General features: G+C 48.0%; 1 protein-coding gene across 1 annotated transcript; it reads left to right on the top strand.

Moving 5' to 3' along the window:
• Window positions 1–312: 312 nt before the first annotated feature.
• Window positions 313–3571, top strand: LOC104026219 (zona pellucida sperm-binding protein 3). Its single transcript, XM_009489123.1, has 9 exons — window positions 313–711; window positions 1542–1660; window positions 1744–1847; window positions 2055–2232; window positions 2309–2429; window positions 2536–2627; window positions 2698–2843; window positions 3130–3249; window positions 3465–3571. The coding sequence occupies exons 1-9, from the start codon at window positions 313–315 to the stop codon at window positions 3569–3571; spliced, it is 1386 nt and encodes a 461-aa protein (XP_009487398.1).
• Window positions 3572–11343: the final 7772 nt, after the last annotated feature.

Raw genomic sequence — 11343 nt, 5'->3', positions numbered from 1 at the left:
CAGAGGGCTTGTGGTCAGTTGGCCACCGAGGTGGCAATGGCTGATGCCACCCCAAATAGGCAAGACAGAGGGACATGGGACAAACTTCTCCAGGGCAATTCCTAGATGCAGGTCCAGGGAAATCACCCTCCATGCCCTGAGAGGGAGGGATGGCCCCAGCTGGATCCTATTGCCCTGGGCTGCTCCTAGCTGGGTGGGAGCCATGCCTACAGCCCCCAGGTGTGCCCCATCAGGGCCGGGGCTGCTGGGAGTGCTGGTATAAAAGGCTCTTGAGCAGCATTTTCTCTATGAGCTGGTTTTGTTGAGGTCAAGATGGGGTCTGGAGGCAGTCTGGGTGTAGCTCTGTTCTGCTGGGCACTGGCTGAAGCAATGTCTTACAGCTCCTGGGGTTTTCCTCAGAGGGACTTGAGGGTCCGGGGGGACTCCTCTTGGAGCTGGCCCCATGCACCTTCCTTCTCCCAGCCCTTCCCCTGGGCATGGGTGGATGTCTCCCAGCTTCAGGCTGCTGCCCCACTGCACCCTGTGGCTGTGCAGTGCCAGGAGGCACAGGTGGTGGTCACAGTGCATAGGGATCTCTTTGGCACGGGACGCCTGGTCAGGGCTGTGGACTTGACCCTGGGCTCAGCTGCCTGCTTACCTGTGGCCCAGAATGCAGCTGAAAGCACAGTGACCTTTGTGGCTGGGCTGCATGAGTGTGGCAGCACCTTGCAGGTAAGGTGGGACACCAGGGTGAGGGGCTGCTCTATCTCTGGTAATGCTGTGTAGGTAATGGACCTTCTCTGGGCTTTGACCAGCACTGGGTGGGTAAATGGGAATTATTGTGGACAGCTTAACTGCTAAAGAGCAATGTGCTGCTGTACTACCTAATTCATCTTGGCAAAGATCTTGATCCTAGAAATGACCTGGTAAAGGTGATGACAGGGCTTGGGGTGAGGAGGAGCTCATCTGGTTGCAGCAGCTCTCCAGTGAGGGGTGGTGTGACCACAGCTGAGCTAGTTTTTGGAGTATGGGTACCATTCTCAAGCCCTAGATGAGATGCACACTCAACAGCAAGCAAGGCTCGTAGTGGTTTTATGACTCAGATGCAACTGGATGCCTGAGTATGTGGGAGAACTGGATGTAACTTGAAATAACAGTGTCTTTTGCTGGGAAAGCAGGGAAAAGGACTTGCTGACCTCCTCAGCAGGAGAGGACAAGGCTGCCTGAAGCTGGTGTGCCCCATCTCACCTGGGGGATGAGGTTTGCAGATCTACTGTCCTATAGCCCATGTCCACCTGATGTGGGTACTTGCTGGTGTGCCAGTGTCATCAAGATTGATCTCCTTCAGGGCTGGTACTCTTGTTTTCCTGAGTTGGGTGCCAATACAAGCTTCATGGCATCCTATATGCACTGGATTGGGAACATGGAGGACAGCCTGTGCCTTTAGAGCTGATGGACCTGTGTGTCCTACCCAGCACTGACTGTGCTATCTGATGGTGCTGAGCTTCTGTTTGACTGGTTTGTTTTACTGACTTATCAGTTCTCTCAAATGTCCTTTCCAGATGACCTCAGACTCCTTGATCTACAAAACAAGTTTGTCCTACAAACCTGCTCCTTCTGTCAACCTGGTGATCGTAAGGACTAATGCAGCTGTGGTTCCTATTGAGTGCCATTATCCTAGGTGAGCAAATGTGACTGTGTCTCTACTCCTATGGACCTGAGTAGGTGGTGGTATCTTTGCTAATGCACATCTTTTCCATTTAGGAAGAGCAATGTGAGCAGCAATGCTGTCTGGCCCACGTGGGCTCCCTTCCGCTCCACTCTGTCGGCAGAAGAGAGGCTGATGTTCTCCCTGCGCCTCATGAATGGTGGGTGCAGACCTGGCAGCCTCATTTCCCTCAGGTTCATGCTCCTGCCAGCTCTTGGCCACATGCTGAGAGCCCAAACAGACCTATAATCTGGGCTAAAATAAATCTTGCAGGAGTACTGGGGGAGGTTGCTCCTTGTTTAAATGTGTAAGGGAGGGCAAAGTGCATTTCTCCGAAGTGACCTGTAGCCTTGAACATGCATTCCAGATGATTGGAGTGCTGAAAGACTCTCCAATGGCTTCCAGCTGGGGGAAAGCCTGCACCTCCAGGCTGATGTTGCTTCTGGGGACCATGTACCTCTAAGGCTCTTTGTGGATGACTGTGTTGCTACTCTGAGTCCAGACAGGAACTCCTCTCCCCGATATGCCTTGATTGACCTCAGCGGGTAAGGGGTGCAGTGCTCTCTGGGGTGGTACTGCTATAGCTGGCTGGGATGTCCCTGACTTCTGACCCTTGTCTAGGTGCTTGGTGGATGGGAGATCAGATGACACCACTTCAGCCTTCATCTCTCCAAGGCCAAGGCAGGAAACACTGCAGTTCATGGTTGATGCATTCAAGTTTGCAGGAGATGACAGAAACTTGGTGAAATGTGGTGCCCATCCCACCTCCCCCAGCATGTTCAGAAGCTGTGCTGTTCTGCATGAACAAATTTAATTAACCTTGGATGTTGGTTTAATTTCCCTTCCAGATCTACATCACCTGCCACCTGAAGGTCTCCCCAGCTGACCAAGCCCCAAGTCCATTGAACAAGGCCTGTTCTTTCAACAAAGCCAGCAGCCTGTGAGTAGCTGGTGCATGTAGGGAGGGGACCAGCCTGGAGAAGAGGGCTTAACAGGTAATTCTGTTTCAGTTGGTTTCCGGTGGAGGGTACTGGAGACATCTGTAGCTGCTGTGAGACTGGCAACTGTCCACTGTATGGAGGATACTCCTGGACAATTAACCCTCTGGCCAGATGGCCAGGGAGGCGCTTGAAGAGAGACATCTCTTCCAGGCAAGGTAGGGCTTTGTGTCCAAAATGTACCCCCAAGGCAGGGTGACCCTCCAGGTTGGGATGGCAAAGATGCTGGAAGATCTTTTGCAAATGAATGTCATCTTAATCATCTTAAGGACAAACCTAGCTCTTCTCCAATGTCCTTGGGCATTGTAACTGTGCCTGTGTATCCTTATATTTAAAAGTACTGGAAAACTCCTCTTTCAGGGTCCACCTTTCTGTAATCTCTGAAATACAGACTAAGCAGGAATTACCTCCCCCGTGAACTCATTCACGTCCATCTCTTCTTAGGTGGGTCCTCAAGGGCAGCAGAGGCTGAAGTCTCTGTTGGACCATTATTAATCCTTGATCCTGCTCAGGGATTATGGAGTTCCTCAGGAGGTCTTGCACCAGCAGGGAAGACCCCACCTGGTATGTGTTTTTTACTTGACTATGTCTTCAGGTCTCAACTGAAGGTGACTCCAGGTTGATCTAGTCATGATTTCACACCTGGACAGAGATTTTTCTAGTATAATCACCAAAAGACAGTCTGTGGGACTTCTTCCACCATCTGTCAGCAGGTGAACTTGCAGGCAGCTTTGGGACAAGCCATTAAATGTGTAGTAAGTGGCTCTTGTCTCTTCCAGGTGCTGCTGAAGGACTTCCTATGCTGGTCCAAGTTGCCATGCTCACAGCAGCCGCTGTGCTGAGCTTAACTGCTCTTGGACTGTTTCTTGTGTGCAGAAAAATGTAGCTGCCCTCCTGGAGTGTCATTGTAACTCTCTGACCCTAATAAAGATAAATGTTTCTGGCCTCCTCTTGCATCAGTGGGGAGGAGGGACAGCAGTCAGCCTTTGCTTGGGGCTGCTCTGATGGGATGGGAGTTAGGGCTGTGGTCGGGCACCACCCTTCAGGTAAGCCATCTCCTGGGGTGGCCACAACCTCTTGGGAAGCCACTAATGAACTAGTGCTGGGACCAAAGATGTGGAGAGCTGTTGCCACCTGAAAGCATCTCCCAGACCACAACACTTGAGGATGGAAGGTGCCTCTCTGCAGGAGGACTTTCCAAATGCCCAGCACTGCTGTTGAAGCTCCCTGTATGTTGTATGCTTAGCATGCAATGCTGTGCCTGACAGCAAGGAATCCTAAATACTGGCTGCAGACAAGGTATGGCTCCTATTTTCAGGCAAATGAGGGAAGAATTGATGCTGCTAACAGATGCTAAATGGATTCCTGGCTCTAGAAGTCCTGTTTGCTCCTTCTTAGGGGGGGTGATACTGGAGGATGTGATAACAGGAGCTCTGTCTTGGGCTTGTTGGTGTGAATTGTTGCAGCCTGGGTGAGGAGGCCCTGCCTCCTGAAGGACACAACAGCAGCTCCTTATTCTGGGATTTTTGTGGATGCTGATGCTGAGTATGGTTTCTGCTGCTGGGATACTGGGAAAACTTGGTGTTGGAGGTGGACAAGGGCTGAAGATGGTGTTGCTTCTAGTTGGTATGGCCTCAGCTGTATGGAGAGCAGGGAGCAATGGCTGGATGGGGAAGTGGAGCTGGTGACTTTGTAGTTAAGAGAAAGGGGACAAACAGGGAAAGCTACTGGTCCACCTGCTTTAAATAGATTTTTTTTTTTTTAAATATAAAGGCGGGAAAACTCTCAGCCAGTATGTCTGTGTCCTGGTTTCGGCTGGGATAGAGTTAATTTTCTTCCTAGCAGCAGGCATAGTGCTGTGTTTTGGATTTAGTAGGAGAAGAATGTTGATAACATGCTGATGTTTTTAGTTGTTGCTGAGTACTGCTTATGCTAGTCAAGGACTTTTTCAGCTTCCCATGCTCTGCCAGGCGCACAAGAAACTGGGAGGGGGCACAGCCAGAATAATTGATCCAAACTGACCAAAGGGCTATTCCATACCATATGACGTCATGCTCAGTATATAAACTGGGGGGGGTTGGCCGGGGAGCAGCGATCGCTGCTCGGGAACTGTCTGGGTATCGGTCGGTGGGTGGTGAGCAATTGCATTGTGCATCACTTGCTTCGTGTATCATTATTATTATTATCATTATTATACTGTTACTATTAGCATTACTATTTTACTTTATTTCAATTATTAAACTGTTCTTATCTCAGCCCAGGAGTGTTTCTCACTCTTACTCCTCCAATTCTCTCCCCCATCCCATCGGGGTAGGGGGAGTGAGCGAGCGGCTGCGTGGTGCTTAGTTGCTGGCTGGGGCTAAACCACGACAGTCCTTTTTGGCGCCCAACGTGGGGCTTGAGATAACAACAGATTAATCAGAGTGTATTAAGGAGTCTGTTAACAGTTGCCGGTCACGATATTAGTTCTTCTGATCTGCACCATGTTCTTTTTTTTGCAGCACGCGTTAAAGCTTGCTGTCAGTTTGTATAGTGTGCTATGCTCTGCAGTGATTCATGATCTTTTGCTTGGGAGGCTCCTTATCAAAGCCCTGACCTTGAGCATTCTTTGGTATTTGGGTTTCATACAGAAGTCACTACTGTACTTCGGGTACTACCTCATAGAGAGAGTTAGCAATTATACTTCTTACTCTGAGAGGCTTGTTGTGGAGGAAATACAGAATGGCACCTTTGCTGCTTTCTTCTATGATGTTTCCTCCTTCGTTACAACAACTTTCCTGTATCTTGAACACCCCTGGGCAGTTAAGATACTTCTATTGATAATTCTTGGGAATGTTGTTTCCGTTTTGATAAAGGTCAGTAAGCAGTTTAAAAATACCATCCAGAGATCTACCCCAAGGCTGGATAGTTATGAGTGGCAGGGTGTGTGGGATCGTATGCGCAAGTACCTAGGGCAGTGGGGACCTCCAGTGTTTTGGAACTTCACCCCTGAACAAGTGCAGAATCCTGAAGAACTAGTAAAGTGTTTGGAAGAAGTATGTTCTCACCCTGGCAACTCCAAAGAGACACAACTCATTGCAACATGCTGGGGACTGGCCCATGCTTATAGAGCCCTGTTCAACACTATTCAGTACCCTCAAGGGAAAGAGAGGGTCTCTGGATCTGATGACAAAACAACAGGCCACTGTGGCTACTCCAACCACAGCCACAAGCACTGCAGCTACTCCAACACCCACCACAGGCACTGTGGCTACTCCAACACCCACCACAGGTACTGCAGCCACTCCAACCCCAGTGGCAGGCACTGCGGCTAAACCAGAGAACCAACCTGCACCGGTATCAGTTGCCCCTATACAGAAGAAGAAATACACGAGGAAATCAGTTCATTTAGTAAGGGATGAAGATGAACCAGGGCCATCACGAGAACCAGAGGAGGAAGAACCCATAAATGAGATGGTGACCACCCGATCCCTATCCCTGAGTGAGCTGCAAGATATGCGAAAATATTTCGGTCGTCATCCAGGCGAGCACATCATCACCTGGCTGCTCCGATGCTGGGATAACGGGGCCAGTAGCCTGGATTTAGAGGGTAGGGAAGCCAAGCAGCTGAGATCCCTTTCCAGGGAAGGGGGCATTGACAAAGCAATTGGAAAAGGGGCAAAAATGCTCAGCCTCTGGAGGCGACTTCTGTCAAGCGTGAAGGAAAGGTATCCCTTCAAGGAGGATGTTTTATACTGCCCAGGCAAATGGACCACTGTAGAGAAGGGTATCCAGTACCTGAGGGAATTAGGCGTGCTGGAGGTGATTTACAGTGACCTGAATGATGAGCAGTTAACCAAAGACCCAGATGAAGTCAGGTGCACACAATCCATGTGGCGGAAGGTGGTACGGAGTGCACCAGCATCGTATTCCAACTCGTTGGCAATACTAGCCTGGAAAGATGACGAGGCACCAACGGTGGATTTGGACTGGCAACATAAGGTTGAATTATTTATAGCTCGGTGGGCCCATGACGCCTCAGGCCATCAAGGAAGAGATGCAACGTATAAATGGGCTCGTGATCGAGGGGTGGACTTAACTATGGACAGTATTGCACAGGTTATTCATGAGTATGAAACATGCGCTGCAATCAAGCAAGCCAAGCAGTTCAAGCCCCTTGGGTATAGTGAACGATGGCTGAAATATAAATATGGGGAGGCCTGGCAGATTGATTACATCACGCTCCCACAGACCCGCCAAGGCAAGCGCTATGTGCTCACCATGGTGGAAGCAACCACTGGATGGCTGGAAACATATCCCGTGCCCCATGCCACCGCCCGGAACACCATCCTGGGCCTTGAAAAGCAAGTCCTGTGGCGACATGGCACCCCAGAAAGAATTGAGTCAGACAACGGGACTCATTTCAGAAACAACCGCATAGACACCTGGGCCAAAGAGCATGGCATTGAGTGGGTGTATCACATCCCTTACCATGCACCAGCCTCTGGGAAAATTGAGCGATACAATGGTTTGTTAAAGACTACCCTGAGAGCAATGGGTGGTGGGACGTTTAAACATTGGGATACGCATTTAGCAAAAGCCACCTGGTTAGTCAACACCAGGGGATCTGCCAATCGAGCTGGCCCTGCCCAATCAAAACTTTACGTACTGTAGAAGGAGATAAAGTTCCTGTAGTGCACATGAAAAATATGCTGGGGAAGACAGTCTGGGTTACTTCCCCCTCTGGCAAAGGCAAACCCATTCATGGGATTGCTTTTGCTCAAGGACCTGGGTGCACTTGGTGGGTGATGCGAAAGGATGGGGAAGCCCAATGTGTACCTCAAGGGAATTTGCTTTTGGGTGAAAATAGCTAATGAACTGAATTGTATAATATTAATTGCTTTATAATACTGTATGTTATCTCTTAACTATATGTTATCTCTTAACTGCATGTTAATATAATAATATAGTAGGTTAATATTAAGTATATAATACTATATATTATGATTGCTATATGCCGCATCAATGGTATTGCAGTAAGAATTGCCCAGCTTAATGAAAATGAACTTTGATGAAACCATGTTGGAATGAGAACTGACTTCAGCATGCAACAGTCCAACACTGCACACCACCTCTCCTGCTCTGAAAGACTGTGCTGACAGATGGAACCCAAAGTCATGGGCTAAATGAACTCAATGGACATTTTAGAGGGATGGGCCATAGACGAAGGGAATGATATCTGTGTGTATATCAAGATAGGGAAAGCGGTGGTGATTAATTGGAACACATTGGAAAGGGGAGGGCCTGTGCATGACGTAGATGGTATAGAATAAGGGGTGGATACTGTCCTGGTTTCGGCTGGGATAGAGTTAATTTTCTTCCTAGCAGCAGGCATAGTGCTGTGTTTTGGATTTAGTAGGAGAAGAATGTTGATAACACGCTGATGTTTTTAGTTGTTGCTGAGTACTGCTTATGCTAGTCAAGGACTTTTTCAGCTTCCCATGCTCTGCCAGGCGCACAAGAAACTGGGAGGGGGCACAGCCAGAATAGTTGATCCAAACTGACCAAAGGGCTATTCCATACCATATGATGTCATGCTCAGTATATAAACTGGGGGGGGTTGGCCGGGGAGCAGCGATCGCTGCTCGGGAACTGTCTGGGTATCGGTCGGTGGGTGGTGAGCAATTGCATTGTGCATCACTTGTTTCGTGTATCATTATTATTATTATCATTATTATACTGTTACTATTAGCATTACTATTTTACTTTATTTCAATTATTAAACTGTTCTTATCTCAGCCCAGGAGTGTTTCTCACTCTTACTCCTCCAATTCTCTCCCCCATGCCATCGGGGTAGGGGGAGTGAGCGAGCGGGTGCGTGGTGCTTAGTTGCTGGGTGGGGCTAAACCACGACAGTCTGCCTAGAATTGTCATCACCTCTCCTTGCAGCAGCCTTGGGGACTCTGTCCCTGCTGTGCTGGAGGAGCTGTGCTATAGGGCACAGTGGTCCTCATCACACTTAAATTGTGTCAATATACATGAGACAGGCCTTAAAGCTATGTTAAATTGCTCTTCTTTCTTTGTGGCTTTTCCTCTTACGCAACATGGACTTATCCTGACTTCTTGGCTTAGGCTGCTGAAGGCTTGAGGTGTCTTCTGCCTGGTGGAATTCAAGCTGAGTATGAGCTTTTTGTGTCTTGACTCCTAATGTGGTGAGTTGAACACTAGTGGCACTTCTCAGGAGCTTGAGTAACACAAATATTTCTCAAAAGTGGTTTGCTTACCCTGGACTGTGTGCCATTTGCAGCCAAGTGCCCCAGGGAGCAGTGGTCACCTTCACTGCAACCTGGAGCCTGCAGGATTTTCTTATCCCATGGCTGGAAGGCCATGTGCTTTGAGGTACTACTTCATATAAAGATCATAGCTCTGTATCAGGTGAACTAATTGCCCTGTTTTATGTAGTGTGTGACCCTGTGCTCCTGGGTGAGCACAGCAATGGGGTCAGATTCCTCGAAGCATGAATGTGCCTTGGTTGGTGCTGGCGAAGGTATGCTTTGCAGGGAGAATCCCCAAGCCTGTTGACTCCCCCTCCATCCTTCTGGTCTGAATGACCTCATACCTCATGTTCTTGCTTTCTATATTCTGGGAGAATTCAAAGCCCAGATGCTTGTAACAGCCTTTTCTGAGCTGAGTAAACTGCTCTTGGTCCTGGATAAAGAATAAAAAGGGGCAAAGCAGCAAGGCTGACTCAGAGCAATGCCAGCAGCCCCAGTTCTCAGATGTTTGGTCCTTTGCTTTGGCCAGAGCCTTCTGAAAACTGCTGCTGTTAAAGGCATTACCTACATTTGGCAGCTGGAGGCTGGAAACAGCACTTCTGCCCTTAAGCTCTTGGGCTGCAATCCCCTAGCCATTAGGGTGCAATGTAGTGATGCTGATTCTCCTTACAACATACTCCAACAAAGTGCAGCTACAGCTCTGCAAATGAGCCTTCCCTAACACTGAGAAATCAGCTTGGCACTTGTGCTCTGTGGGCTTGGCAGCATGTGGAGCAGGAATCCCCTCCCCAGGCAAGCTCAGTTTGAAAGCCCAGGGATGATGTCCTTAGGGCAAACATTTCCTGCTTCTGTTTTCCATGAATTAAGCAGCTGAGCTGAAATAATCAGGTGGAAAAATAAGACAGCTATATAAGTATTTTTTGGTTTTTTTCTGAAATCTTCCCAGATCAGGCTCTCAGCTTTCATGTTTAATGCACAAGCTACTTCCTGAAGGTGCTACAGAAGATTAAACACCCCCCCACCTTTTTTTTTCCTTAATTTTTACCTTGACAGGGTGACATTACTGTGATGCCAGGCTGAGTGTGTGGCCAGGCTGTGATGCTACCCTTCAAAAGCCTGTTGGTGCTCTTCCTAAAGGCATGGAGACCCAGCCCTATCCTCTGGGTGGGAGCTGGAGGTTCTAACAATCTATCTTAAGGCTCCTCATTCATCTATAAAGACACTTTCTTTCCAGCCTCCAAAGAAATCTGCCACTGAGCAGGACCTGCTGTTCTTATTACTGTTGTCCTATGTGTGGTGGTACATTCCCCCTGCCCCCCTCTGTTTTTCTGTTCTGTTTTTCCCCTTCACTTTGGCCACTTTACAATCTCAGGAATTCCAGGCCGCAGCTTTTGTGTAGCGAGTTGGTCAGTTAAGTGCCCCTTAATTGTACCAGAAACTCCTACATGGCTGGAGCAGAGAGCGGCTCTGTTCTTATCAAGATTCATATTATGGCTGACGAGGGGAACGAGAACAAACAGCTACCCCAGACAGCCTTGAAACAGAGTGGTATCATCGCTGCTGGAATTCCAACAACAAGCCGACCCGAATTGTGACTTCAATGGAAATTTACTGGTGATTAAAGTCAATCATCTCACAATCCTATAAATGGCAGTCCTAAGTGATGCCCTTTGAGCTCTCCTGGACCGCTGCGGGCCGCACCAGCATCTCCCCCTGAGCGAAATGTCTCTCGGAGTCAGTGAAACTAGCAGATTCCGAAAGTCTGCTGCCACCAGAATTCCATTGCTGAAGATGGACAACGGAGCCTGGGCTGCTGATATTCTTCACTCCTCGAGGCTCTACTCTCACCCGTTGAGAAATGCCAAGGCATTAGAAGTGAGTATTTCACTAAACTCAAGGGGAATTTTTAACAGGTATACTATTTTCATATATGCATTCATATTTGTGAGTGTGCATGAGTGAATCAATTTAAATAGTCTGTAGATGTATGATTTAATTTTAAAGGGAGTTTTATACTGCTGTATTATTCTTATAGCATTACTCTCATAAACTGTTTACCAAGTCTGAGACTAAGAGTGGGCCCAGCTGCACCTAGGCTCCTCTCTGAGAAGTTTAGAAAGCAAGGGGGTCCATTCTGAACCTCATGACTCAACAGGAGGGTCCCCCTTATTCCATATATACGCAATCCCTTTATGAATCATTCTACCTCAGTGTGATTTAATTTTCTTTTATGCACTTCCATGTAGTAATAGAGTGAACCTTTCCATCTTCAAATCTGTAACTAAGTCACTGTTTTGATCAATTTTGTCTAATCACTTTATTAATCATTGATGATTGAGTGCTATTAAAAATATTATAATCAAATTCTGTGATTTGCTACAAGTAAATTCTAACTGTTACTAAA

The sequence above is a fragment of the Pelecanus crispus genome, chromosome 7, assembly GCF_030463565.1.
Source record: "Pelecanus crispus isolate bPelCri1 chromosome 7, bPelCri1.pri, whole genome shotgun sequence".
In the NCBI taxonomy this organism is placed as follows: domain Eukaryota; kingdom Metazoa; phylum Chordata; class Aves; order Pelecaniformes; family Pelecanidae; genus Pelecanus; species Pelecanus crispus.
Note: the sequence above shows the minus strand (reverse complement) of the source record. Positions and strands in the feature narration are given on the sequence as shown.

Coding starts and splice junctions, on each gene's coding strand:
- LOC104026219 (XM_009489123.1), top strand. CDS start 313: ATGGGGTCTGGAGGCAGTCTGGGTGTAGCTCTGTTCTGCTGGGCACTG. Junction 1,848..2,054: donor CTCCCTGCGCCTCATGAATG/GTGGGTGCAGAC, acceptor CATGCATTCCAG/ATGATTGGAGTGCTGAAAGA. Junction 2,844..3,129: donor AGACATCTCTTCCAGGCAAG/GTAGGGCTTTGT, acceptor ATCTCTTCTTAG/GTGGGTCCTCAAGGGCAGCA.